This window comes from Salarias fasciatus, chromosome 16 (genome assembly GCF_902148845.1).
Source record: "Salarias fasciatus chromosome 16, fSalaFa1.1, whole genome shotgun sequence".
Classification (NCBI taxonomy): Eukaryota; Metazoa; Chordata; class Actinopteri; order Blenniiformes; family Blenniidae; genus Salarias; species Salarias fasciatus.
Window position 1 is genome coordinate 23950290 of NC_043760.1, and position 27393 is coordinate 23977682.

General features: G+C 45.1%; 1 protein-coding gene across 2 annotated transcripts; it reads left to right on the forward strand.

Annotated features, from left to right (window-relative positions):
- The first annotated feature begins 177 nt into the window (after positions 1-177).
- osbpl6 (oxysterol binding protein-like 6) lies at positions 178-27129 on the forward strand. Of its 2 annotated transcripts, XM_030111749.1 has the most exons (23): positions 178-479; positions 7478-7729; positions 14294-14416; positions 14666-14719; positions 15023-15136; positions 15672-15842; positions 16840-16981; positions 17123-17226; positions 17481-17573; positions 18051-18219; positions 18565-18695; positions 20055-20162; positions 20548-20679; positions 21382-21469; positions 22083-22336; positions 22605-22742; positions 22932-22995; positions 23158-23236; positions 23708-23852; positions 23948-24092; positions 24200-24326; positions 24441-24563; positions 24755-27129. In XM_030111749.1, the coding sequence occupies exons 2-23, from the start codon at positions 7580-7582 to the stop codon at positions 24864-24866; spliced, it is 2766 nt and encodes a 921-aa protein (XP_029967609.1). In that variant the 5' UTR covers positions 178-479; positions 7478-7579; the 3' UTR covers positions 24867-27129. The 2 variants fall into 2 exon arrangements, with proteins under 2 accessions (XP_029967609.1, XP_029967610.1); XM_030111750.1 differs by lacking the exon at positions 17481-17573 and having other exon boundaries at positions 179-479.
- Positions 27130-27393: the final 264 nt, after the last annotated feature.

Sequence of the window (27393 nt, forward strand, 5' to 3'; positions counted from 1 at the left end):
TCCGTGTTTTACCTCCGCAGAAGAAAGCTCGCGGGGTACTGCTCCAGGACCGTCTGGTCCCGGTCCGGGTCCTGCACGTGACCAGTCCGAATCCGAGTTTTCCGTGACTCCGTCGCCATGTTTTGAGAGCAGCCCGGCGTCCGCCTCTCTTTGATCCATTCCGGCGATTTCTTCCCGCTCAAAGCGAGGCTTGCTGCAGGGAGGAGCGAGGGGAGTGCAGTTGAGCCGAGCCGAGCATCACAGTCCCGCATTCAAGGAAACGGGCAAACACAGCACTTTTTTTTAGTGACTTTCCATCATGTTCTAGCTTTCGTGTGTTACGAGTGCTTAATAAGAAGGAATAAATCTGGCCCGTGTGGATCTTTATGGAAGGCGTTAGTCTTTGAGGAGCTGGGAATCTCTACCCAGTCAAGGGAGACCCCCTCAATTGTTTCCTGCGCCAAGAACTGTAAAGACATGGTCATCACTCCGCATCTGTGGTAAGGCAGGCAGCTTTTCTCTTTCTCATTCAACCCGTGTCAGTAATACTCCCACAGACAGAGGCGCCTCATCATCAGAAATAGCGTTTTGGGTGAAAGGTGCGGTGTCTAATTTCCCCTCTCAGAATGAGACCCCAGCATCCTTTTGTATTTGCATCCTGAGTGAATTTACCGAGGACCAGTCAGACATGACCACCTAGCCGCGGCTGGCTGAGCTAGCTGCTGCTGCTGCTGCTCTGTCACAGCCAGCAGATGAAGAAACCCCTTCATCATGTCATCCAAACATCGCCACAACATCACGGCTCAGTCTCAACAAAACATGGACGCATCAGTGTGCTATTAAATCATCCAGGCGGACAACTCTGTGAGTGACTTTCAAGATGTGGACATAATGCGTCACTGACATTTTCACCTCTTTTTTTTTTTTGCTTCATGCTTTCCCACAGTCACATTGAATAACAGCTAAATGACAAAACCTGAGGATGATCAAACAGCATGGCACCTGCTCACTATCATCTGTCCTCCAATAGTTATGTTGTCATTGTTTAAATGACAACTAATTGAAAGTTAGCCAACTTCTGTCAGTCACAAGATTGCCCCACAATATCACTCAGCCTGCCTTTTTCCTCCACTGAAGGTCAGCCAGTGACTTTGCAGTCGTTTAAAATAGATTCGAATCACATAAATTAAAGAAGAGCAGAGGAGACTGGAGAGCTCAATGCATCTGTAGTTTGTAGCTGACATGCTTGCTTGAATGGATGTTGCATTGATCAGCAGCGATTATTGATTCTCTGATATACTGCTTGTCCCGGCCTGAGAAAAACCTCCTGAAGGTGTCCTGTCCCATTCCCGTCCTGTCTTCACAGAGCCTCGGCGGCTCATTGTTTGTCACAGGGTGTAAAACAAGAAGCCAACTTCACAGATGCTCAAAAATATGAAATCCAGATTGTGATGTTTGTCACATCATACATAATTAGTAACACAGACATTAATGAATTGTCTGTAACACTCATCACATAGGCTGATATATTCAATCAGAGTTTAGTACGAGTGAAAGTAGTAACAGCACAATACGTGGTTTTAAATACGATGACTCATCCCTGGCGCTTGTGTTTGTTTGCTTCATCGATTGGTTTTTCTAATTACAAGCATGCCTGTTCATTTCAAAGTTGCCACCCTGATCAGTTTTTAGCTTGTTTTGTTTATACTCTGTAGGCACAGCAGTTGGTGTAATTCAGCAATTATACTTCTCATTTAATTTTGATTCCAATCTAATAGGAAAGGTTAGTTATCTTAACCCTCCCAAATAAAAACACAAAAAGAGACATATATGTTAACAAAGTATAGTTTATTCCAAACAACGGAGGAGATCTGAACAAGTTCTCTGTGCCAACTTGTATTTGTTATCCCTTTCCATTACTCTAGTTTTCTAGCATGGGCCGGAGTCAGACAGTACCTTAAAAGTATTACAGCTCTACCTAGATGATGTAATGCCGAGCAGCGTGGGATAAACTGGCTCTGTCCAGTTGGTGGTATTAAAAAAGAGAGGAAGAGAGACACAGGCCTACTTTAAAGGGATGCTGTGCTGCTCACTGCTTCCAGATGTCACAAGATCTACATCCATTCAGCCCGCTATTGTGCGCACGGATAAACCATCAAAACATGGCTCTATTGATCGATAAGCATTATGATCCAGTTGTAAATTCAGACAATGCTTGTCCTCAAGAACCCGGTAATATAATCTCGGGACACGAGTCTCCTTTAGTTGGCCCACCTTAATTATGCAAGAGTGTGTGTGTGTGTGTGTGTGTGTGTGTGTGTGTGTGTGTGTGTGTGTGTGTGTGTGTGTGTGTGTGAGCGTTCTCGTATTTCTATCCTTGTTGGGGCCAAATGTCCCCACAAGGATAGCAAAACGTGAAACGACGTGCCTTGTGGGGACCTTTTTCCGGTCCTAAGTAGGAGAAACAGTGTTTTCTTGACCATGTTGTTGTTACTGAAAAAAGTAAAAGTGCAAAAACATTTCTTTAGGGTTAGGCTTTGTTGTGGTGTGGGTTAGGGTTAGGGTAAGGGTCAGGGTTAGGGGCTAGACATGAATGGGAGTCAATGGACGGTCCCCACAAGGATAGAAATACAAGACTGAGCGTGTTTGTGTGTGTGTGTGTGTGTGTGTGTGTGTGTGTGTGTGTGTGTGGTTTCTTAGAAGTGGTGACAACATAAACATGACTGTCTTTCTATGGGGGTGCAGTCAGCATCGTGTTACATGTTTGTGACGAGGGATGCTTTTAGCGACCGTGTTGCTTTTTCGTTTATTGCGCATTAACGGCTGCTTTGTTTGGCCTCGGATCCTGCTGTCCTTGACATGTTGGGTGTCTAACTCTCAGGTCTTATTCCCCTCATCCTCCTCACATCTCTGGGCGCTGAGCACAGAGATGGTGGGATTACTGCGGGTTTCCCCTGCCTCTCTTGACATCCTTGTCTTTCTCCACTCGGCTTCGCGTCAGGACAGATGATAGTCACTTCTTTATTTTTGATGCCGTATTGATCCCTGAAGGAGAAATTTGACATTACACTTTTGCCTCCTCCACTAAGGTCACATTCAGCAGCACAGGATAACCCTCAAGCTTGTAGAAAAATGGCATTTTGTTCAAAGATATTTCACTGGAGTGAATTCTTGTTACAGCAGGTGTCTGGGGTTTGTGGTTACCTCGCTACTCAAACTGTTTCATGCATTTTCATATAGTTACAGTGTTGCTGTTTTGAAAAATAATGAAACCAGTGTTGTGTTTCGTTCCAGTTTTATCTAAATTGGTCGTTCTGCAGTTTTAAACGCTTCAGTGTGCCAGGTGCTAGGATAGGTTTTTCTTTCATTCCGATGGTGATACAAGCTTCATCTTTTAGGACTCTCCAGTTGTGGATTTAACTGTCTATTTTTTTCCCCTCATAAAATCCTAAGTGTTCCTCAGAGCTGCATACACTTTTACAAACTAGACAGCTTTATAATGTTGTAATAGTAATAATGATGGCCCTTCTTATACGACACATTAACAGTGCATTCGTAAACAAACTATCCAGAAATGAGATTCTGGTTTTGTTTTTATGCCATCATTAGGGTTGTTGACTCAGCTTGTTTTTAGTCTTTGGGGTCTGGAGACTAATGAACCGTGTGTGAATCTTGAATGTGGAATCTTACAAGACATTCTTCATTACTCTATATGGCCACTTGCTGATGCTGTTAAGAGTCATTTGATGTTTTTCACAAAAGATCTTCCTGACAGTTTTCATGTGTTGCTTGTGAAAGCTGTCCTTAAAAGAATGAACAGAGGCAGAGCTGAGGCGGGTTTTTTGTAGTGGCGCTGATGGTGCATTTTCAGATGAACACGAGAAACGAGAAGGGGAAGTGAAAGTGTCGTGTTTATACAGTCCAAACATTTCACGGACATGGTGACACAGAGCTGAGCTGGAATCAGCTACGAGTCTGAATTCTGTGAATAAACCTTAAGAGTGTGTTGTGCGTCATTTCAACTGTTGAGGCTCCTTAAGCAAAACGTCTCATTTGTTTTTAGAGAGGAACAATCCTTATAATTCCTCTGCAGCTCCTGATCGAGGTTTTGTTCCAGATGATAGAGACGTATTGATGTGGATGAGCTGGTGCTCACATGATTCAGAGGATCTTCGTGCAGCAAAATGCTCATTTTGTGTGAGTTTGGTGACATTTTGCTCCAACTTGAGGAATGTGGAAAATGCCTCCCCAGACTTACATACTGGTGCTCTTGTTGCAACACATGAAGGACCCACTTTGTCTGTAGGATCTTGAAACTTTTCCACCATTTTTCTCAGATCTTCAAATCAGGCTTTACCGGAGTTTGAGCTGCAAAATTATGGCATGTGCTGTTTAAAAGAAATCTACCAAGTTATGCAACTCAGTTCATTTGAATATCAATATGAGTTTTTTTTTTTTATCAATTAGGATTTTTTCACACTTGGGAGAAGGTCATTAGTGCCATTATTTCTCTCAACATCTGAAGAATTAGACCTTTTATGACTCCAAAACAGGATTCGTGTCCAAATCCTGGAGCTGTGATGGATACAGAGCGTCAGTTGTTGATAATTATTGAGGTCGAGGAGCTGGAAATGTTGGAAGATATTTTGAATACAAATTGTCAACTGAATTTCATGCATTCAAGTGAAAATATTATAGTCATTGGCTGCATGACTGACTCCCTTGCATTATAATAATGATGAATACATATTTTTTAAAAATAAATATGTATAATGGAAACTAAAATATATCTTGCTTTACCTAGAAATGATAGGCTTGCAGACATTTGGTTAAAATATCATTTGAAAAAAGGATTTTTGTTCATGTTCCTCATCAGTTTTTCGCAGGTATTTTTTGTTTTTGTTTGGGTGATTTTTGAACATTTTCTATTTGTATCATTTTCCTAATTACCTGCTTCTTAACCCTTCTGTATCATCATCTTCTGGTGTCAGTTGGTCAAACTGCTCGGTGTTTGTATTATATATCATTGCAAGAGTAAAAGTGATGAAAGGAAACGTGTGGTAGACTCACAGTTTCCTCTGTGAACTCAGAGTCTCAATCTTTCTTCTAAATAAAGAATGAAATAAAGACATTCCAATGGTCCCATATTTTGAAAAATTCAATTTATTTATGGTTTTCTACCAGTAATGTGTCCCCGTGCCTGTTGATGAGGCTTCAGAAGTGAAGACGGTTTATCAAGTCTGTTTTTATATATCAGTATAAATCCTGTATGAAGCACACAAAAGGGCCGCATTATTGCTTTTTTGTTGCTCACTCATTGAAGCCTTTATTGCGGATTTTATTTGCATCTTTGTGCACCCCCTCACACCACACAGTTTGAATACAATCAATTGCAGAAGCACCAACAAAAGTGGCGGCAGTACACAACAATCGAAATCAATACATGCATACTTTCTGTTGCATTGTAAATGACATTGTAAAAACAGCGTGAAAGTATTTGCCGATAGAAAGAACTTGGAACAGAGTTAATAGAACTCACTGCACTCTCACGCTGTTCTGTTTTTTTACTCCTGCTAAGCACACATCACTGGTATCATTAACAGCACAATGCTCAGGTGTGGAGAAGCTGCTGCTGGGAAGCACTCTGTTCTCTCCTCCTGCTGAGAGACTCATAATCATGAACAGATTTAGAACAATAAGCTCATGACTCGTCCAGTGCTGATCGGACGTTCCCCAGCGCTTTGTAAGGAGGAACACTTCTGTCTGTCCCAACGTACGTCAAATCAATAGCTCCTTTTATGCCCGTCCAATGTATAATGGCTGCATTGTTTTTAACTCTATACACTAGTACTTGTAATTAGCGGCTTATATAATTTTCATTGTGTATTTTACAGTATGTTACTGAAGATGATTCAAATTGCAGCCTAGAAATCACAGAGTGCTCTGTCATTTATTGCCAGCGGTTTAAAACCTTGGAATTTATTCCTGCTTTCTTATGAGGCCACGAAGAGCAGAGTGAATCCATTAGATGGACTTGAGTGAAATTCGCCATCTGAATGGACCCAGTGCCTCGTCTTACAGTAGCTTACATGCTCGTTGGCTTAAGTCAGAGCAGGGATGATGACGTTGCTCATGGATCTGAATTATAGATTACAGTCGGCGAGGATCCGGCACGGTCGCATGTGATCATGGAGGCTGTTGTAGTGTGCAGAGCCGCTCGGTTCCCCGGCAGACTGAACAGCTGAGCAGGAGCGTCCAGCAGTCAAATCATTAGGATGCTGACCAGGTCTATGATTGTGTGTTGCTACATATTTTACTTACATGCATTTTTTTTGAGTATTTCTTACATTTATTTGACCAATTAAATAATTGATGGAACAGATTGAACAGATTATTTGATTACACCAAAACAGAACAGGATTAAAAACTTTTAAAACACTTTATTTTCATCATTAATAGACCACACACGCCATACTTCTTCACTCGGGGAACTGCTGTCTCATGAATGGGCTGTTTGTTAGTTTGCAAGGTTGAACAGCTTGATGCAACTAAATTAGACAAACAACAAATGTCCTCGGCCAATTATATTTGGATTAATGCTATCTGTGTGTGAGCGTGTGTTTAGTCTGGCATCCTTTCAACCTTCACAAGCCACAAAAATCCCACCAATGTATTTCCTCTAATATAAGCCTCGTGTGAAGGTCCAGCAGGATCCTCAGTGTCTCATCAAGCGTCCCTAAGCTAAACAGGGTCTGTTTATCTGTTTGTTTTTCGACTCTCCGGCGATCGATGTGTGTTTTTAACGGCGCTGAGACCTCCTGAGAGCGCAGACAATTACACATCACCGCTGCAGGTAGCATTATGGGTGTCAGCATGGAGCAACGCAGTGCGGCGACTAATGAAGAAAACAAGCACTCCCCCTGCTAGCCGAACAGAAGGTCAATCAGACATTTTCAACACGACACATCCATTCAAAACATGCCTTTCTCTTTATTCTCTGGGCGGTTGCAGGTTAACCTTGAGCGTGTTCGTGTTCTCTGGGCTGTTGCTGGTATGACGGCGTCAGCGAGATGAAACAAACCAACCCTCGTCACTAAGATCTATTTCTATTATATATGAAAATGTTTGACTTCGTGCATTAAACACAACAATCACAGATTGAAGGGATACTTGGATCTCATTGCTCGCAGTCCAGATTTGAGAATGTTCAATAAAGTGGAAATAAAGCGCTCTGCTGCGTGTGTTGTTAGGTAATCCTGACTGACAAGGGTCTCATAACAAACATGAAAGGCTTTTTTTAGGTCCGCACATATAGTGAGAGGAATGTTAAAACCCCCGTGCTTCAAAAATAGCTCTCAGAGCTTCAGCTGAGCGTACAGAAATCCACGGGCGGTAGTTTGAAAACTGTTTGTGGCTGTGTTTACTTTACGATATAAGAACAGCGCCGCGATGAAATGAGGAAGATGGCGTGTGTAACTTCCTGCCGCCTGTGTTTCAGATGAACAGCGAGCAGTCAGCGTGAGGAAGTGTCACGAGGATGCTCCCGATCTGCGCGGCCCAGTGCTGAGGGAAGGTCCGCAGAGCTGGCCCGGCGCCCGCCATGTCGCACCATCAACACTATCAGCGAGGCCTGCACGGCCGCACCATGAGCTCCGAGGACAGGAGCGCCGCCGCGCTCGTCAACAAGACCTCCACGCCGGTTCACAAGAGCGCCTCCTCCTCGTCCTCCTCCCAGCGCGACAGCCGGCAGGTAATTCCCGAGCCGCTTGGAGGGATCCGTCTAGAAATACTTATTACGGCAGCGCCTGGAATGAGTCCGACATGAGCAGAGGTGCAGCAGCAGCAGGAGGGAACGTTGATTTGATTTGCTGCAGTCTTTTATCGGGAGGCTTTTCAACCTCTCTGTTCTTTTTCTGTTATCCATTCAATATCATATCATTTCAGTCAAGACTGCAGTAGTCACTCTGCTAAACAATATTCCTCTCGATGTGCCAGAAATCGTTTTTCTGATTGTCTGACAGACAAACGGTAGATCAGTCCTGCAGTTCATCAGTGCTGGAGAACATTAGCCTAATTCTGGATGCAGCCAGGGGCTTCCAATCCACGGTTGCAATCAGGCCGTGGAAACTGTTTTACCATTTAACCCATAAAGTCTGATCCTTCTGGAATGCATTTTTTAACATCAACGTCTCAGTACTGTCAGAAATTCACTGTAATATTGAAAAAATATCAAATATGTAAAGTTGGAAATGTGCAAAAAGAGGCAAAAGTTCTCACTTTGTTCATTTATCTGACAATTCTACAGCCATAAAACTCCAACAGGTTATTTGTTATCGATTACCTTCAACTCTTTGATTTGTTGTGTGAATCCATTTGTTCTTATTTCCCTTCCTCGCGTGATTTTAGCTGAGGCAGCCTTCTCTAACGGGATTGATAGTTAATGATTAATTCACTGTGAAAAGTTAATTAAACAAAGGCTAACCAACGCTCAGCCTCACCAGACCTTATCAGCTGATTAGCTGACTAATCAGCTCCCAGATCGCCGCCTCCGTTCCTCTGATTGTAAAGAAGAGCTTTTTGCAGATGCGATGGTAAACAATGCGGCAGACTGTTGTTTCACAGTTCACCAGACAGGTGCTTAAACTTGACCCCTGCCGTTAGCCACCCAAAGCCCCCCGGCCCGCCTTCGCCGTGCCGCTGCCGCTGCAAGAAACAGGACACCGAATACTGGAATCTCTGACATCACCCGCTTTTCCATCGGCGCCGAGTCATGAATGTTTGATGAGGGCCAGGCGGAGGCTCGGTGCTCCGCTGAACATGTGGCACACCGTGGCGCGCTGCAAGGGACGGCGCTCCGTGAAGAGCAGCGAGAGACGAGGGCCATCAGGAGAGCGCGGTGGAGGGCGCGCTGCTCGACGAAGCAGGCCGTCAACCCTCGCAGACCGTCTGTCCGCCGCCCGCCGCTCCTCTCTTCATAGGTGAAAGGCTTCAGCGCTCCATTCCTCACACACTCCGGGAGTCCAACAGAAGAATGTCTGTTAGACGTTTGGTATTTATAAATCTCTTTTATCGTGTTGGGTGAAGTCGGGCCGCGGCCAAAAGAGGAGCTCCCAAAATATAAACTGAACTCGCCGCTCAGTGGATTCCCATAATCTTCAACACCTGCTGGATGGAGACCTCAGTATAATCACACGATCAGAAGCACCACGAGAATTTTATTAGAAATTAGCCTTTGATTGTTGCAGCTGTTCCTTGTCGTCATTTTTAGCAGCTGAAGGGATTTAGTGTTGTCACTGTAGGTAATTCACACTAGAGGAAGACCATTTTAATGTTCAGAGTTAGTGACTGTTGAGCGAGTTCTTTATCTGAGCAGTCTGAAGACATTTGACGGAGGCTCATTGGCTTTGACATTGTGCGTATCGCTTCATGATCCCTCCGGTTCGGCACAATTCACTGTCACAAGATGTACCTGTTGTTTTTTTCCGCATATGAAAACAAGCACAAACAGGAAGACACGCGTGGACGCTGATATAGTCACAGGTCAGAAATTATACCACGTTTCATTTTGAATGATCATGAAAAGAACTCTCAGCAGAATTTCCTCATGTAAACAGGGTTGAATGCACATGAAGCCACCATTTGAATACACCTGTGTGGTATTACTCTCAGCTGAATGCAAACTGATGGAATCTATTTGCGTGACTGTGCAATTTAGCAAGCTGCGCTCACTAGACCAGATTCACGGAATAAATTCAGAATTTAATATAAATTAAATTTACATAGTAACAGATCATTGCTGGAAACTCTTAAGACATGGATTAGCAGCAGACAGGAGTCCTGTCCCGATATTTAAATCAATACGTGTCCCTTTCCCCACTGCTGACTTCTGCTGTTCCCCCTGGAGACCCTCAGGAGAGCAATTAAACGCACCGCCTGCAGTAAACACAGACTCACAAACACTGATGCACGAGCATGCACGTCTGAGTGGATTAGGACCAATACATGATTCACTTAAAAACACAGTAGACTTCATTTTAAACTGATAGAATCCATTAAATGGATGTAAATACAACACATTTGATTTTACTGTACTAATAAATCTTTTGAACGCTCTCGATGACATTCATAAACAGAAAACACAGGAACAACACAATTTTGGGGTGAAAAAAAAAAAATCTGTTGTATAGGAAATATTAAGAGAAAGAATTAAAAACTGAATACACGGACACACAGTTCCAAGATGAGTGACCCTGAACAGCCAACTGTAGGGTAGATACGTGATGTGGCCCGAGGCCAAAGTCCTCCACATACTGTATAAATAGAACAGATGTAGACATTCAGTACACATATACATCCTCACACTGTACACACATGCACATACACTGATTAATATAGTCACACTCAAATTCAAGCAGTAAAGAACCAGTGTAAAGTTAAGTAGATATTAGTGGTTTCGTTCAAATCTATGTGACATTTAACTGAGGAAATTTGATCATTTAGGCTTTTTACACTGTGCAGCTCAGACCATCACATCATGGGCCCTTTGTTTCAGACTTATCTAGAAAATAAAAACAATCAAGTTAAGGTTAAACTACTCGTACTTCAGAATCCAGTGTAACTCTGTCCAGTGTGTAAACATAACGCTGACGCTTTGTGCAATGTACTAACATGATATTGCACATATGGAAGCTGATCTACTCATGGCAGCGTTGTGCAAAACTTACAGCTGTTTAAATTGTAACTAAAATTGTCGCCATTATTTTTACATGTGCTGAAGAGAACATTTCATTGATGGCATTCTCATATCTGCATTCACTGAATCTGAATCAACAAAATGATCACAGATGTTTAGTTAAGAGCGATTTGGTTTAGCAGAGAGAAACTATTACAGGCCCATAACCATTGACCTTATCTAATTTAATTACTCTTTTTAGCAGCTCATCAAATTTGCTCTTTCAGCTTTTCGTGCACGATCGAAACACATGCTCGGAGTCACCCAGTGCCATTTTTAAATCACTGCAGGTGTGCGATGGAGACTGTAGAGATACCTGCTGGTTCTTCATATAAATGCTGATTCCTCCTCTGTATCAAACGTACTGGCCTTTGCTCCTCTCATATGGAGAAATAGAAATAATTCCAAGAGCCAGAAGCTTGGGAATAGATTTGTTTTGCAGTCAGGGATGACTTTTCTTGTTCAAAGTTTCTTTCTCTTTTCTCCAAGAGCATTTTTTCTGAAAGAGCCAGAGTCTTGATCCTGGAACTGTGATGTTTACACTCTGCATCTCTGTCCATGTGGCAGCCCAGCCTTAAAAAGCTGAATTATTTTCTCCTCTATACTCTTTTCTATCCATAATTGCATTCGATCTGACCTGAGAGCTCTCATTTTCCACACTTTATGCCATCTGTGTGAAGAGTTAAAGGGATAAAATCTTTTGTGGGTTGTCTGAAAAGCAGTTTTTCGAGTCATATTTTCTGGACAGGACAAAGTGAATTGCTGCATTAATGGACAGGAACTTTACCTGCACCATTCTGCTAAAAATCTATTTCAGTGTTGAGATCTTCACGAGCCTTAAGACAGCCATACGCTGCATTTTGGGCCATTTCAGTCCAAAGTGTCAGCTGTGGCGAGACCTCATTGTCATGGTCATGTGACCACTGCACAGACCGCCTGCCAGATATTTCACAACTGGCGTCTCGCTACTCGTCATCACGCTGTAGAAAAGCCACAGAAAATGGCAATAATTCAGGTGAGACGAGTTCTCTCCTTCCCACGCAGTTAAAATACTGGACTGCGCCCACACTCTCCACTGACTTTCATATCAAACATTTTCTCTGAGTGCTTCTGGAACAAAGAGTTGATTCTTCATTCACTTTGTTATTTCCTGAAGGCACTGATGTTGTACATTGATGACAAACAAGATAAAGGTATTGTCACCTCAGACTCAGTGAAAGGATGTTGTATAATCAAAGTTATCAATGGACTTATCATGTCAGAACAATTTGTTTTTCACATAAGACAGTGAACCTGTGAAAGAAGAGATGATCCCTGTTAACCTTTAGGAACAAAATATCAGTTAGTCACGTCAAGCTTGCTGGATGAAATAAGATTTTCTGCAAATCCTGCCATCCTCTCAGCCCCTTCATCTTTATTTTTGGATGAATAATATAGAGTCAGAAATATTAATTCCGTCATATTAGATTAAAAACCTCTATCTGACTCATCTTTATGAATCCCATTGTGCTGATCTGCGTCATTGTGTTTCGTTTTGGTGGGAATTCACTGCATCGGAGGGCATTTGTGTCGGGTCCATCTATTTCACCACGGTTGGAAAGTCTGAGAAACAGACAGGTGCATCAGTGTCTTCATAAGAAGAAGAAGTGGACTGAAGCAGGGATATTTATAGGGCTGATTTAGCCTAAGGTGTCCCCGAGGAGTGTTTGTCCTTTCTGCTGCTCCGGGAGACCTTAACTGTAATAGTTTGATTCATGGCTGCATTAAAAGGTCCTCTGTGTTCCAGAGCTGACTGTCACTGTCGCTGCTGCATCCCACATGACTTATGGAAGTGACACAACTCCACCCATCCACTGCTCCACCCATCCAGTCTTTCACTTCTCCCCAAAGCTGATTGCTGCTTTTGAAAATCCGTCAGCCACTCCCGAATCGAAGCATCTTATTTTCAAGGGAGATTTTGAAAGCGAAAGAGAGCGAGCTTCTGGAACAAACCTTTCTTAAATCTTGACACGGCGAAGCCGGCGGGCTCGTTCTCAGTCGGACACCAGATCCTTCATTTAAAGGCCAAACTCGCCGAGGGGGACCGGCCTCGTTCAGCCTCGAAATTATTCCTCAGTAAAATCAATGAATGAAAGCAGAGTGCAGGAAATCACTTTGGCTTAATTCAGTTCTGTTCTCCGGGCGAAATAACATAAGCAGTTTCTTTTCCTGTTACAGTCATTTCCATATTAGCCGGCAGTAGACGTCCCCGGGAAGGTTCAGGCGGAGCCAGCAGTTCTGACGGTCTCTCTACCTTGTAAAGAATTTGTTGATTTATTTTGTTGATGCCCGGGAAAGTGCAGTCAGCTGCAGGACCTGCAGCACATGCAGTCCTTTATTTAGTGGACTATCGATTTATCAATCCAGCGCCAGTTGGAAGTCTGTGTGGAGCAGATAACACACAGGAAGTTGGCGTGAAGCGTTCGTCTGTCTTGTTGTTGTCTGCCCGGCTCAGCGGTCTCGGTGTGACACAGCTGATGAAGAAACACTGATCACTTCACTCTGAATGTCAAAGCAGACCGCGACCTTTTCTGTAATTTCACTTCTTTTAACAGGATGATGGAGTTCAGCTCTTCCTGTTCTCCGTTTCCATGCTGGAGCCGTCCTCAGTCTTCGGATCGCCTCATCGATATATTGAACCAGCTGTTGTCACCTTAAGTAAAATGTCCACATTATTTGACTTGTCGGTAAAGATTGTGGATTTTGCCTTCAAAAATTCTTCTGCCATCAGTTCAAGATGGCAATTTAAACCAAAAAAAAAAAAAAATGGCAGACTTTACTGATGCTGCACTGAATGCACCTGCCTCTGGTTATACTTTACTTTTTTTAATGAATAAATGTCCTTAAAATTCATTGTTATGAAACATTTTGAGAGAGTAGATGGTATTAAAACTTCAAAAACTGCAGTGTCTGACCTTAGTGCACTATTGGGCAACGTTACTTGGTAAAATGGTTCAAACTTTGCCATAAAACCTTGAATTTGGCTCTTTTGATTACATTTAAATTTATATATCATCATTTAATGAAGTATGCTTCTTTGAGTTCAGTATTGCGTTTGTCATTTAAATGTGAAAAATGCAGCCTTACGCCATGATCTCTTTCCGTGTGTCTGCAGTTACTGAAGTGTCACCTACAGTAACTAGACATCTTCCTGCTGTCAGATCTCACCCTCCTCCTGTCTGGCGTCTCCTCGTGAGGGACAACAGTGGGATGTCTCACCTGTCCCTGCATGAACCCGCCGCCCCTGTTACTCCGCCGGTGTCAGTTTGATTTACAGACCTGGCCGGAGCAGGAAGAGCCTGCTCAGGAAATCACTAATGGAGTGGAAATGCTGAAAAAGCAGCAGGATTCACAGTCGCCCAGTAGTTTTTTTTTTGTTGTGTAGCACAGGGCAACGAGATGAAAGACGTTTCATATGTACTCCTTGACGAAAAGCGACGGGAGATTTTTGTGTATTTACGACGGCGCACATGTCACCTGTTCCCGGAGGACAGAGCGGATTAGTTCTGACACAGCTGTATTTTTTTTTCTTCCCCCCTCTAGGAGGCGGACAGCTGGGAAATAATCGAGGGGCTGAAAATCGGTCAGAGCAACGTCCAGAGGCCTGACAAACACGAGGGCTTCATGTTGAAAAAGCGGAAATGGCCCCTGAAAGGCTGGCACAAGGTGAAAAGCAGAAGTACACACAAAACGCTTTCACATTTTTATCACATCCTGTCCCTCAGAGTTTGTTAGAGTTGTATCTGATGTCTCATCGCTTGATAGGAAAACTGTTTTGTTATTCAGTGAATTATGAATCAATTAACCGCAGATGGCGCTGCATTTTTATAGACAATTTCTATTCACTTGTATCTTCTTCCTTTTCTTTATCGGCCATGTTTTGTGAATTTTTTTTGTTTTGTTTCTCCTCCACAGCGTTTTTTTGTCCTGGACAACGGTATCCTGAAGTACTCCAAGTCTCCCATTGACGTAAGTGAGCCTGACTGCGACCCACCGGCGGCACACAGAGACCCGGAATCAGCGATGAGTCAGCAGAAACATCTGCGGCACTGGTCACGATGCGCCGCGTGTTTCAGCACGCCATGTCACTTTCAGAGAGGCCACAAGTTCACTGGATGAAACAGAAACATTGTGCTTTAAATACTGGACTGTAATCATGTAATCATGAGGTTTTAGTTACTTGTCTTGCTTGCGTTGAGGAAATATGTGAATATATATATATTTTTTCCAAGCCTCTCGTCATCTAAACCATGCTTCTGTGATTGTCCTCAGATTCAAAAAGGGAAGCTTCACGGCAGCATTGACGTTGGCCTGTCGGTCATGTCCATTAAGAAGCGGGCCCGCCGTATCGACCTGGACACGGAGGAGCACATCTACCACCTCAAGGTAATTCCAATAACTTGTCGGCATTTTTATATCATGAAAATGTGTTGTCCAAAATTATCCTTTGAGGGGATTTAATGGAAACTCTACAGCAGGAACTAAGACATCAATCTCAATGTGACACATTAGATTGGGGGAAAAAAAAGTGTAATTGAAATTGTTTTAGAGAAAAAAAAAAACCCTGCATAATGAAACATCCATGAGCCGCGCTGCTCACAGAGTGTTACACTGGCTGGGCGGCGGATAATGCATCGTTAGCAGTGAGTGGATTATATCTAAATAGGCCCACCTCTGTCGGAATGGAGATTGCAGAGGAGATAATGTGCCTGTGGAGTCTTGCCTGAAGCTCCTGCTCTGCTCCTTATATCTCTGCTTTTCCATAACAGCACAGTGAAGCCAGACTGATGGCAAACCCAGTTCAACAACATGAACAAGCCAGACAGTGTATTCTTTACCGTGTGTGCGTCCCGTGACGTCCTATTAGAAAGAGGTGGTTGATTCTCTACTCCTTTGTTTTGTTTTGTTTATTTTCCTTCAGGTCAAATCTCAAGACATCTTCGATGCCTGGGTGTCAAAGCTGCGCCACCACCGGCTTTATCGGCAGAACGAGATCGTGAGATCTCCCAGAGAAGCCACCATGCGAACGTTCCCTCCCTCTGCCGCCATGGAGTCTCCCCAACCCGCCCCGAGTGTGGTGAACGAAAGCAAGGTGAGCCTCAGCTGCATGGATAGTCTCAGTGTGTGCAGGAATGCAACATATATTAAAAAAATAAATAAATAAAATCCTCACAGAACAGCAGCGATATGGACCTGAAACACATTTTGTTATGTTTCATGCTTCAGCTGTCCTTCAGTCTTAGAGGAAGTCTCTCTTTATGCTCTTAGCAGGCCGCAATCATTTATTCATTAAGTTTATGTCAAAGGTAAGAAGAGCCTGCATGACTCTGTTTTCCCTGCTAACCGGGGGAGTACACTGAAATATAACCCAGAAAGGGGAGAAATGTACTCAGTACTCAGAGGAGTGACAGATGTTACGATCAGATGTGACTGAGCAGGTGTGTGTGTGTGATGACGGCGGGTTTTCAAAGAACTCAAGACAATCTCTGACCTGCAATGACTTGAAATTTTTCCTCCCCGGCCATCGTATGCCCATCTGACTAATTACTCGACTAATGGATGCGGATCGCAGACAGATATCTGCCTAATGCCGCAGCGCTGATTGGACCAGTTTCTGTGCTCAGACCATTAAGATAACACAAGAGGCCGTTTGTCTCGGCCGCCGTGAGTTTGATGTGAACAGTTGCGCCTGTCAGTGTGTTTGAAGAGTGTGCAAATGTGAGCGTGCAGCCGGGAGCGTCTTCCTCCCGGGAGTGAGGCGCCGCGCCGCACGGAGGCTATTAGGGCTGATCAGTAGGATTCGGATCGGGAGCAGCCGGCTGCCGCTCTCTCCCTGAAGAGCTGCTTTCAGAATTAACGGCCGCATCAGAAAGAGCGCTGTCAGGATCCCCTATTAAAACAGAAAGCCTGAGCGCGGCAGCCTTTTGTACCTGTTCCTGCAACGCACATTATTCCTGCTACCGGCTGTGTGTCACTAGCAAGCCAAATAAAAGCTGTCGAAGAGCATGAACTGAGAGGTGATTTTAACATGAAGTTTGATAGAAATAAACCCGTTTGATTGTTCTCCTGTTCCCGTGTCACGTCGGCAGGCCAAGCCGAGCAGCCTGCCCTGGCAGGCGGCGGCGCCCAGCAGCAGCAGCAACAGCAGCCTGCCGGCCTCCTACAGCAACGGGCAGAGCAAGGTGGCCGCTTGGCTGCAGGACTCAGAAGAGATGGACAAGTGTGCAGAGGGTGAGAGCAGTTTTCCTCTTCATGCCGAGGACAATCAGGTTTTACTAAACGCTGAATTAAATCAAGGTCTCTGCCCGCTGAATGTGTTTCCGAGCTCGCAGGTGTGAACTTGTATTTTTTTTATTTATTTTGTTTTTTCAGAGCTCGCACGCTGCCAGTCCAACCTGACCGAGCTGAGCCGCTTGTTGCAGAGTCTGGAGATTCTGCAGCGAACGCAGTCGGCGCCCAACTTCACGGACATGCAGGTAAAACAGGCACAGAGGAAAACAGTCCGGGCTTCATCTATAGGCTTCTTTATAGAGTGTGAGGGTCATGCAGGCTGGAAGGGATTTTTCTAACGCCGCACACGCCATCCTTGTTTGCGACTCATCCGTAGGAATGTTGTCTTTATTTTTTTGTCATCTCACTTCAATCAGTGCTTTAACGTTTGCATCTGCTGTGACGTGTTTCTGTCTTATTAACCTCACTTTGCATCCTGTGATCCACGTTCACCTCAAAGACCAATTGCGTAGAATTGTCAAAGAAAGAAAAACGCTTGAACAGAAGATGGAGAACAAAAAGTGTCGGCAAAGACGCAAAATTCCAGCTCCAGGTACCTCCCTTCAGATCACCAGACACACAATGACACACAGTAACAGAATATCATTCTCTGTTTGTTTGATTAGCTTACTCACAATAAATTCAACGGCAGGCAGTAGTTGTTAATAATTCAAATGAAACCTTTTTATTTGCTGCTTGTTTTTCTTTTTGCTCCGCAGCTGCACTTATCAGTGTTGTGTGTCACGGCTTGAATGCTCACACGTTAATTTATCCTTATTCCATATGCCATGTTGATCCATGCTTCCTGACAGAATTTAAATGTGTTCAAAAACCTTTATTCACCTTGTTAAAGCAGATTTAAATTGTTATGTGTTTCAGTGTTTGACCATATAGCTTTTGGTTGGTGTTAGATCTGACTCTACTGACAGTCTTAAGTGATAATACGGACTGTGTGTGTGTGTCGCTGCCGGCTGTCAGACACACCAAGACTGAGTGACGGCCGTCCTGTGTGTCCCGTGTCTCCGTGCAGGTTCCTCTGTCCGCCAGCATGTCCCCCGTCCGCCTCCACTCATCCAACCCCAACCTGTGTGCAGAGCTGGTGGACTTCCAGCCCCCCGTGTCCCGCCTGACGGACAGCGTGGATTGCGCCAGCGACTACATCAAGCTCCAGGAGGAGTTCTGCACCATGGCCCAGAAAGGTAAAGCAGGCTGCATCTCTGCATGTCCCCTTTTTTTTTTTTGAACAGTCAACCAGCTTCCGCTTCTGTATAAACTAATATATAAGGTGCAAATATAGCCTGGAGCCTATAAACTATATGATCTTAAAGTCAGTCCTTTCAGAATATTAGTGTTGTCTCATTACTGCTGTGCTAATCAGTTTTAGCTTCGCACAATCCAGCCGAACTGCGTGGAGGGCTTGTCTTCTAGTCTCCTGTCGGACTCCTTTCATTCAAATATTGAAACAAAGCAGTAAGGAACAAATTTGAATTGGTTTCACGTTTGAGTAATGCTTCTCCTGCCGCTGTCGGTCCGTTCCTTCCCAGTCCACTCCCTGCTGAAGTCGGCCTTCAACACCGTGGCCATCGAGAAAGAGAAGATCAAACAGATCCTGTCTGACCAGGAACAGTCGGACCAGTCGGCCCAGATCAACTCTCTCAGGAAGTCTCTGTCGCAGGTAATGAGCTGCCAGCCGGCGCCCTATCGTAAACGCAGACCACCGTGACATTTTAACATATAATTACCCAAAGTGTTTGGAACACAACACTGAAAAAAAAAAAGAAAAAAAAGAAAGCCCTGCTTAATTTGGCCAATAGCGTCTTTGATCTGCTGATCTGGTCCCCGTTGTGTTGCTGTCACGTTAATGACGAGCTGTCAGATAAAACGGTTTATCTGTGACGTGCGGACACGGCAAGCAGAGACCAGCGGGTCGTGAAAGTCCAAATCATCTTTCCTCCATGTTAATTGGCGAGAGCGGCACGTGCACGAGCGCGTTCGTTAAGTCGGCTCCTCGAGGGCTGCTGCTCGGCCCCGGAAGGTTTTAATTGGCCCGTTCCTCGGCTAACGGTTGACATCATTTCAGCGAAATGTTTCACTTGCTGCTTTATCTCGCCCTTTGTTCCTAATTGGATGCTTGTGTGACTCGGTTGTCACAGGCTGGAGGTCAGGCTTCGGAGGAAACCCTGGGGGAGGCTGATAATCACAAGTTGTGGTTGCTATCGGGGAAAAGAAAAAAACGTTTTTTTATTGCGGCAAGATATTAACGACAGAGGTCACGCTCCTGCTTTTGTTTATTTTATGCTATTTTTTTTGCTGTACATGGCGAACACTCTTGCCTCAAAGCGAGAATAACACCGGTTTTTACATCCTGGTTGTACTTGTGGGTCTTTCTGCGTGGGTTTTCTCCACTCAGCCCATAAACACCCATTTCAGGTTAACAAGTGTCTCCTGTCACAGAGCTGCCGGCACGATATTACGCAGTGTGAGTCACGCGCATGTTCCCTATCAGCTGATCACGGATTCAACATGAAATAAACACGTCTGCTCATACATCTGTCACATAATATTAACATTTGCGTAGAAATGATCTGCATATCATAAAAATGAATTAATTACCAAAGTTGAAGTGGTGTTTTTTTTTTTTCTTTGCTAGGTGTAAGCAGGCATTGTAAAAAAAAAAAAGCATTTTTATCTCCACATCTGCCAGTCGGCCATAATAACGAGAGTTGGCATTATAAAGTGAGGATTTCCCTTCAGGAGGTCCGATGTTCTCTTCAGTTAGGTGGAAAAAATGTGTGTGAATGTGCATGTGTGCATGCATCAGATCATCAGTCCGCCATGAGAGGTCTGCAGTTCATATATATTAAAAATAAATGAAGGACTGTGAATTTCTAGCTTGACTTACTGCTGAACCTGTTGTCACACATATCCGCACATCTTTTGTCTGCTTTATATATCTGTGATTTCCCTGTGATGGACCACAGAACCCTGCGCTGGGCTGTATTTGAATGACAGAGATCTTTTCTTTGGTCTCCAGGCCCTGACCCAAAACGCAGAGCTTCGAACTCGACTCAACCGCATCCACTCCGAGTCCGTCCTGACCGAGCAGGTGGTCAGTGTGAACATCATCTCCACGCCCGACGAGGTGGGTCACTGCTAGACCGTCTGCCTCCAGCAGAGCTCGTTCCTCATTCTCATATTGACCGAAGCAAAGCTAACAAAGCCGGCCGGGTACCGTTTGCTTCCTGCGTCTGTCGGTTGCATTATTGATCCCTGTCCTTACAGACTGATGCTTTTTCTCGTCCTCCCTGGCAGGTGAGCTTTGAGGATCGTTATTCTATGCAAAACCCGACGTTAAAGTTAATGGGAAAAAAAAAAAGATTAATTAGAAACGGATGGCCTCTCGTCCTCTGGGGAAGACACACGTGTCGCCTCGTGTTTGTGTTCAGAGCCGTTTTGGTTCTCGAGATTGTCGTTGGAGCGAGAAGCAGTGAGCGTCTTCGTGTGTTTGCTCTGGTTTCCCCCCGCAGGCCGGGGAACAGATGGGGATCCCTCTGACTCAGCAGGCCTCTAATGAGAGTCGACTCTCCATGTCAGAGTCCGTCTCGGAGTTCTTTGACGCCCAGGAAGTGCTCCTCTCAGCCAGCTCGTCGGAGAACGAGGTACGGCCGGGGGGGAAGAGAAAGGGGGCCTGTTTCAGGGGACTCTGAGCCGCGGCTCCTTCAGGAAGTGGATCAATGAGGATGTTAAATGAGCTTCACTGCAGGAATGCTGGTGAAATCTGTAATGAGTGTGTTTGGAGGGCGTCATGAGAAGCAGAGCGAACAGAAACTCACACAGAAAGAAGGAAGGGCTCTTTTTCAATCTGTCCTGAGGCCACGGCTCTCTTTCTGAATTAAAATATCTCTTAAATATCTTTATACACCCTTCAGAATTGTTCTTCTCTTCCACCGCTCCAGTGTACAGTCTCTGAGGAGCCCTTCAGCTTTGTCCTTCCCCGGGCGCGCATTCAGCCATGTTGAAGGATTACTCACCAAGGGTATTTATCAAGCCCCGTAGCTCAGACACGGGGAATGTTCTCTAAACCTTCACTTGACTGTAACACGGGCTTTTTACTAAAAGTGGGAACGAAACGCTCTGCTCTGGTGGATGGCCTCATTCTGACTGATATATATACAGTATATAAAGTATGAAAATGCTGCAGTGGGACAGATAGCTGCAGTTAGCTACTGGCAAACTGTGTGTGTGTGTGTGTGCGCGTGTGTGCGACGCTAAGTCCGCCCAGCTCATCCGATCGGCGCGCGCCCGTGCTGACTCACTCCGCTCTGTACCTGTGTCTCCCCCCCCCCCCCCGCCCCCCGCAGGGCTCAGACGATGAGTCATATGTCAGTGATGTGAGCGACAACATCTCCGAGGACAACGCCAGCGTGACCGACAACGTCTCCAGACAAAGTAGGTCCAGCTGTGCACGGCCGCCAACTTCCACAGTCCCTGCTAGAAGAGAAATAAAGGCAGAAATTAATAAAGCAGGAGGCGGGGGGGGGGGGGATCCCGCTCTTCAATTCCTCTCCAGCATCACACCCACGTACAGAGGCGCACACTCCTGTACCGGGAAGGCTCATTCATCAGCGCCGCCGAGGCAGTTGACTTTGCAGTGTTGCTCTGAGCCAAGGGCTTCTTTCAAGTTTTATGAAAGCTGCCGGTGCTCTACGAGCGGGGATCTCCCCTTTCCATCTTTGTCACAAGCTAGAGAGAGAGAGAGGGAGAGAGGGAAGATGGTGTGTAGTCTCTCATGATGATCAAACTGCTGTTAGACACTGGAAGGTTTAAGCCGAGCGGAGATTTGTCGTATTTCCAGCAGGTTGGCTACATAACTGAACATGTGTCTTCTGTCTTTGTGCGCTCCAACTCTGCCTCAGTCCTCGAAACAGCTCAAGCTGAACCATAAACAACCCTTATTTGTTCTTTTGAAGACGTCTAACCATTTTTCTGACCCAAAAGAAGCTTTTGTTCACCATTGTTATTGGTCAAAAACAGTTTGCATATCTTCTTCTCTTTTCTCAAGTGGCCAACGGGGACTTTGCTGGCAGCGCTTTCCGCAACGGGCGCCGCATCTGCCTGCCGGCGCCGTGCCCGGACACCAGCAACATCAACCTCTGGAACATCCTGAGGAACAACATCGGCAAGGACCTGTCCAAGGTGTCCATGCCCGTGGAGCTCAACGAGCCGCTCAACACCCTGCAGCGCATGTGCGAGGAGCTGGAGTACAGCGAGCTGCTGGACAAAGCCGCCGAGACCGAGGACCCCTTCGAGCGCATGGTGAGGACGAATAACAATCCGTCGCATTAGATCGGTGCTACTGATGTAGTGTGGTGTGTTCGGAGGTCGCTCTGAAAACATTACATATACGGTCCTGAGCCCGTCTGCTGCCTTAACGCCGTTTCTGACCTTGGATCATCCTGTTCATCGGTCCTCTGCCCCTCAGATAGTTCTGCATGCATGCTAATGTCTGGATTACTGGAGATGACGCTCGCCACCAGGAGCCAGTTAATCCCCCCTCATGTTTGTGTTGTTTCGACTCCGCCAGGTTCTCGTCGCCGCGTTCGCCGTCTCAGGCTACTCATCCACTTACTACAGAGCAGGAAGCAAGCCATTCAACCCGCTACTCGGAGAGTCTTATGAATGTATACGGGAAGACAAGGGCTTCTGTTTCTTCTCTGAGCAGGTGAGTTCTGGAAGCGCAAGCATTATCCTTACATAACAGTTAATCTGGACAGAAAAATATATCAAATGACAGAAAAAGCCGTGAATATTTTAGTCTGCCGTGTGAAGCAGGTGCTGCGCGTGTGTCTGTGTGTGATCAGCGATCCGAGCAGCTGTCGGAAACTGTTTTCATTTGATCTTTTTCCCAAAGGTGAGCCACCATCCTCCCATCTCCGCCTGCCACTGTGAGTCCAAGAACTTCACCTTCTGCCAAGGTGGGTCGCCGGCCTCATTAGAGCAGGATCCTAGAACATCATTCAAATTCAGATGGTTTTTACTCAAAGAAACTTGCATCCATTTGTGTTTATTTGAATTAATGTTAAAAAGAATGTAAAACTTTTCATTTGTTTCTGATCTTTTTGTTGTTTGGTTCCCAGATGTGAGATGGAAAAACAAGTTCTGGGGAAAATCAATGGAGATTCTACCGATCGGAACTGTAAATCTGATGATTCCCAGGTAACTCGAACCGCGACACTTTTAACCTGAAATCTCAGATTTTCCTCCGGCAGTCCAGGTGTTAAACTGTCGCAGTGGGTGAGTTATTGGCGTTGTTGTGATTACCATTTTTTTTTTTTTTTTTTTTTTTAATATTTAATTACATTTGTGTCGGCATCAAAGTAGTAATTATGCTTAAAAAAACCTTTTTTCCTGAAAATCACAGGAGGCTCAGCGGTCATTAAAACGGCTAAGCATATGAATACATTATTTTAGCAGTGCTGTAAAAGCCCGCGATCACACATGCCCACCAGAGTCGCTCATTAAGTGTAATTTGCAACAAAGGTTAATGGATTTTGCGATACTGTCATAAATTTCTGCACAATACAGGAATTTCCATTTCCTCAGTTTGTTTGGCAGTAAGAGGTTTGAAACGCTGCCCGTTTTGCGTTACGCAGACGTCCAACCGAGCAGTCGTTTGGTCTCCCTCAGGTTCGGGGATCACTACGAGTGGAATAAAGTCACCACCTGCGTGCACAACATCCTCAGCGGACGGCGGTGGATCGAACACTACGGAGAGATCACCATCAGAAACACCAAGAGCAGCGCCTGCCTCTGCAAGCTCACCTTTGTCAAGGTGAGAAAAGACTCACACCGACACGAACCGGGACACACACACACACGTTCATGGTAACAATCAGAAAAGAGAAAATCAAGTTGATGCTTTCGCAGGGAAACTACTGGAGTTCCAACGTGAACGAGGTTCAGGGGTTCGTGATGGATCAAGAGGGGAAAGTGATCCACAGACTCTTCGGGAAATGGCACGAAGGCCTTTACTGTGGCGTCCCACCGTCCGCCAAATGCATCTGGAGGCCAGGTCAGCGCCGGCGCCCCTCAAACACTCGAGTTTATCGTCGTTTCAGACGACAGCAGAAGGTTCGGCTTTCAGGTTAAAGGAGCAGCTTTGTTTCTTGTTCTCGCCAGGCTCCATGCCCACAGACTATGAGCTCTACTACGGCTTCACCAGATTCGCCATCGAGCTGAACGAGCTCTGCCCCGAGTTGAAAGACGTCTTACCGCGTACGGACGCTCGATTCAGACCCGATCAAAGGTACCGGATCCTGTTTCTTTCTTCTTTTTTTTTTTAATACTCTGAAAGCTGTTGCACTGTGTGTCGTCGCTGTGCTTTTTGTCTTCACTGAAGCGTTTCGTTTGAATCTCACAGGCATTTAGAAGAAGGGAATCTGGAGATGGCGTCCTCGGAGAAGCAGCGCATCGAGGACATGCAGAGAGCCCGGAGGAAGTGGAACGAGGAGAACAACATCAAGCACGAGCCGCGCTTCTTCAAGTGAGGACAGACTGCTGCTTTCATTCAGGACCTTTTCCTTTACTTCTGTCTGTCTGCGAAAACATTATGTTACAATGGCGGCAAGATATGGCTCCTCACACACAGCAGACAGGGGTGTGCGCAGTGTGTTTAATCTCAAGGTGTCCCTTCACGTCTCCGTTTACCTTCATACTTTCTGCGTCCTCTTCCAGGAAGGTGGTTGACGCCAATCACAGGGAGCGATGGGTCTCCAACAACACGTACTGGGAGCTGCGCAAAAACCCCGGCTTCATCAACATGGAGGAGGCTGTGAGCCTGTGGTAGCACGAGGGCCGCCCAGTCCGCCGCCGCCGGGGGGCCGAGGCCGTTACCTATGCACAAAAAGGTGTGGAGAGAGAGAGAGAGAGAGAGAGAGAGGAGACCTGAGCGATGGCCTGACGCCCAGCCGCCTCGTCAGGGTCGTGCGGCGCCCGCCGTGCCGCCATCCACCCGTGGAAACATCCCGTAGGACCACCTTCATTGTGCTTTGTGGGAAGCTGGGTCGTCGGGGCGACAGCGGCACCACTTCCCGTGTAGATCTCTCCTCAGCTCCTCTGACTTCCTGGTTTGTCCTTGCCTTAAAAAGACGCGTCCGAGTCAAACGATTAGGCACCTTTTTAGTTAAAGCCATTTGATTTCTGACAGCAGTTTGATTAGACTAGACTAGGAAGTAGACCTTTTGATTAATGTGCATGTTTAGAGAGCAGCTTTCACTGACATGAAGCCGTATTTACTATATCACCAGTTATTGTAGAAGAAAAAAAAAAAAAGAAGAGGTATTTTTATAAAATATCTTGAATTTAGTGAGAGAGAATTATGTGATTTGGCAGATCCTATTTATTTTTTGCCTTTTAATACTGTTGAATCTGTGAGATAGCAGTACGCTCTTCTGGGAAACAGCCCACACCCGTTCTGTTGTGGTCTCTCGGCCACATAACGCCGTTTGGATGTAGTGTAAATAGAGGACGACCTCACACCTCCCCTGCACCACCGTCTAATTTTAAACATTTGTTACGTGAAACCGACTCACACACCGTTACATAAATACACTCACGGCTCCCTCCATATATAGTGGGCATTCAGCCCACTCTCCTCCCCGATAAACAAGTCACACACGTGAAACGTGTCCTCAGAAAATACAAAGCAGCAGATTGTACAGACTGGAAATCACTGATGGTGGTTTGGCCCTAAGTTATTTTTAATTAGAAGTGAAAATTTAAAACGAAAAGTGGGGGAAAAAGAGCCCTGTGGAGCCACAGCATGAAGCGACTTTAAATTATTAAGACTTTTTAATCCTTAAATGAGTCATTCGAAACGTTCATCCACCGAAAAGAAAGAAATAGGAGTGTCTATGTTCAGGAAATGATCTGTATTTGTTGTTCAATCATCCATCTAATGAATCAATCGCGAGGCGATCAATACCAATGAAGTCATAACTGAGAGATATTATGTCATGCTCCATGATTTAATCACAGATCTGAAGGTGAGCCTCCAGAGACACCTGCAGGTCGTCCTGCTGAAATGCAGAGATGTCTAACATGTTGGTACGGTCTAAAAAGAAAAAAAAAAAAAAAGATACTGTGAGATTCTTACAGCTGATTCCCTGAGAATTTACTGCTATGTCGAGCACCAGTTCGTTTTCTCAACTGTAATATTTATTGCAAAGCAGATTAGCTTTAATGTTTGGATTAGCGCCCCCTGCCTCCCTCCTTCTGTTCTCAGTAAATGTGGGCCCCCTTTTCAAAGCTGGAGCCCGGCTCTCTGGTCACACACACACACACACACACACACACACACACACACACACACACACACACACACTGTTCTGGTGTGAGTGCAAACATGAGGAGTGACGGCTGTGCGCAGCAGACCCATCGTCGTGTGTGCACTGTTCACTCGGTACTGTAGATTACAAACCAAAAAGGTAGTACTGCTTTGCATTTGTGTATTTTTTTTATTTTTAAGCAAAAGGAGAAGAAAAAAACAAAACAACTGGCGTGCATATTTTCTTTTCCTCCTCGATGCTACAATTTGTCAGTTTCACTTGCTGTGCCTTAATGCATTTATCAATGCCTCACAAACACAACTGATGATGAGAATCCCATGCCAAGACGAAGGTATGCCACTAACGAGTCCACACACACACACACACACGCGCGCACACACACTCATCCCCCACCGTCCAGGACTCCTCTGCACAGAAGAGTTTGATCAGACTGTGAAATGCTTGCAGCATTTTTAAGAAGCTCTGCGCCGCCGCGGTCCGGTTCATGTAGGCGATCACTGTAAACACAGCACATTTCCACGAAGGAGCACGACTGCTGGAGCTCTTCTCCTCCGTCCGAGTGGAAGGAGGAGAGTTTGGTATCAGAGTCAAAATATAGTGGAGAAAACCCCCCACAAAAAGAGAGAAAACCTCAAGCTTTCTTCATCCATCCTTCTACCTGCATGTCTAGACAACTTAGCTTGCCAATGAATGTTGCAGATGCCTTACAGAAATAAAAAAAAAAAAAAAAAAAAAGAAAAGAAAAGTTTTTGTTTCCCCAATTAGACACATTCATGGTTTAATTTGTTTGTTTTGGACTGACATGTATCATGAAGCACTATGTCAGCTCTGTCTCCTGATGGGTACCTTCTAAAGTGCAATTTTAACAAAGTACATATCTTTCCATGAACACTGTACACTGCTGCTACATAGTGCTTGTTCTAATAAAACTGCAAAACTCGACTGGAGAGCGTGTGTTTGTGTTTAAAGGAAAAAAAAACGTTGGAAGAAACTATGAAAGATTTGTCAAAGTGCTCCTTCTATTCT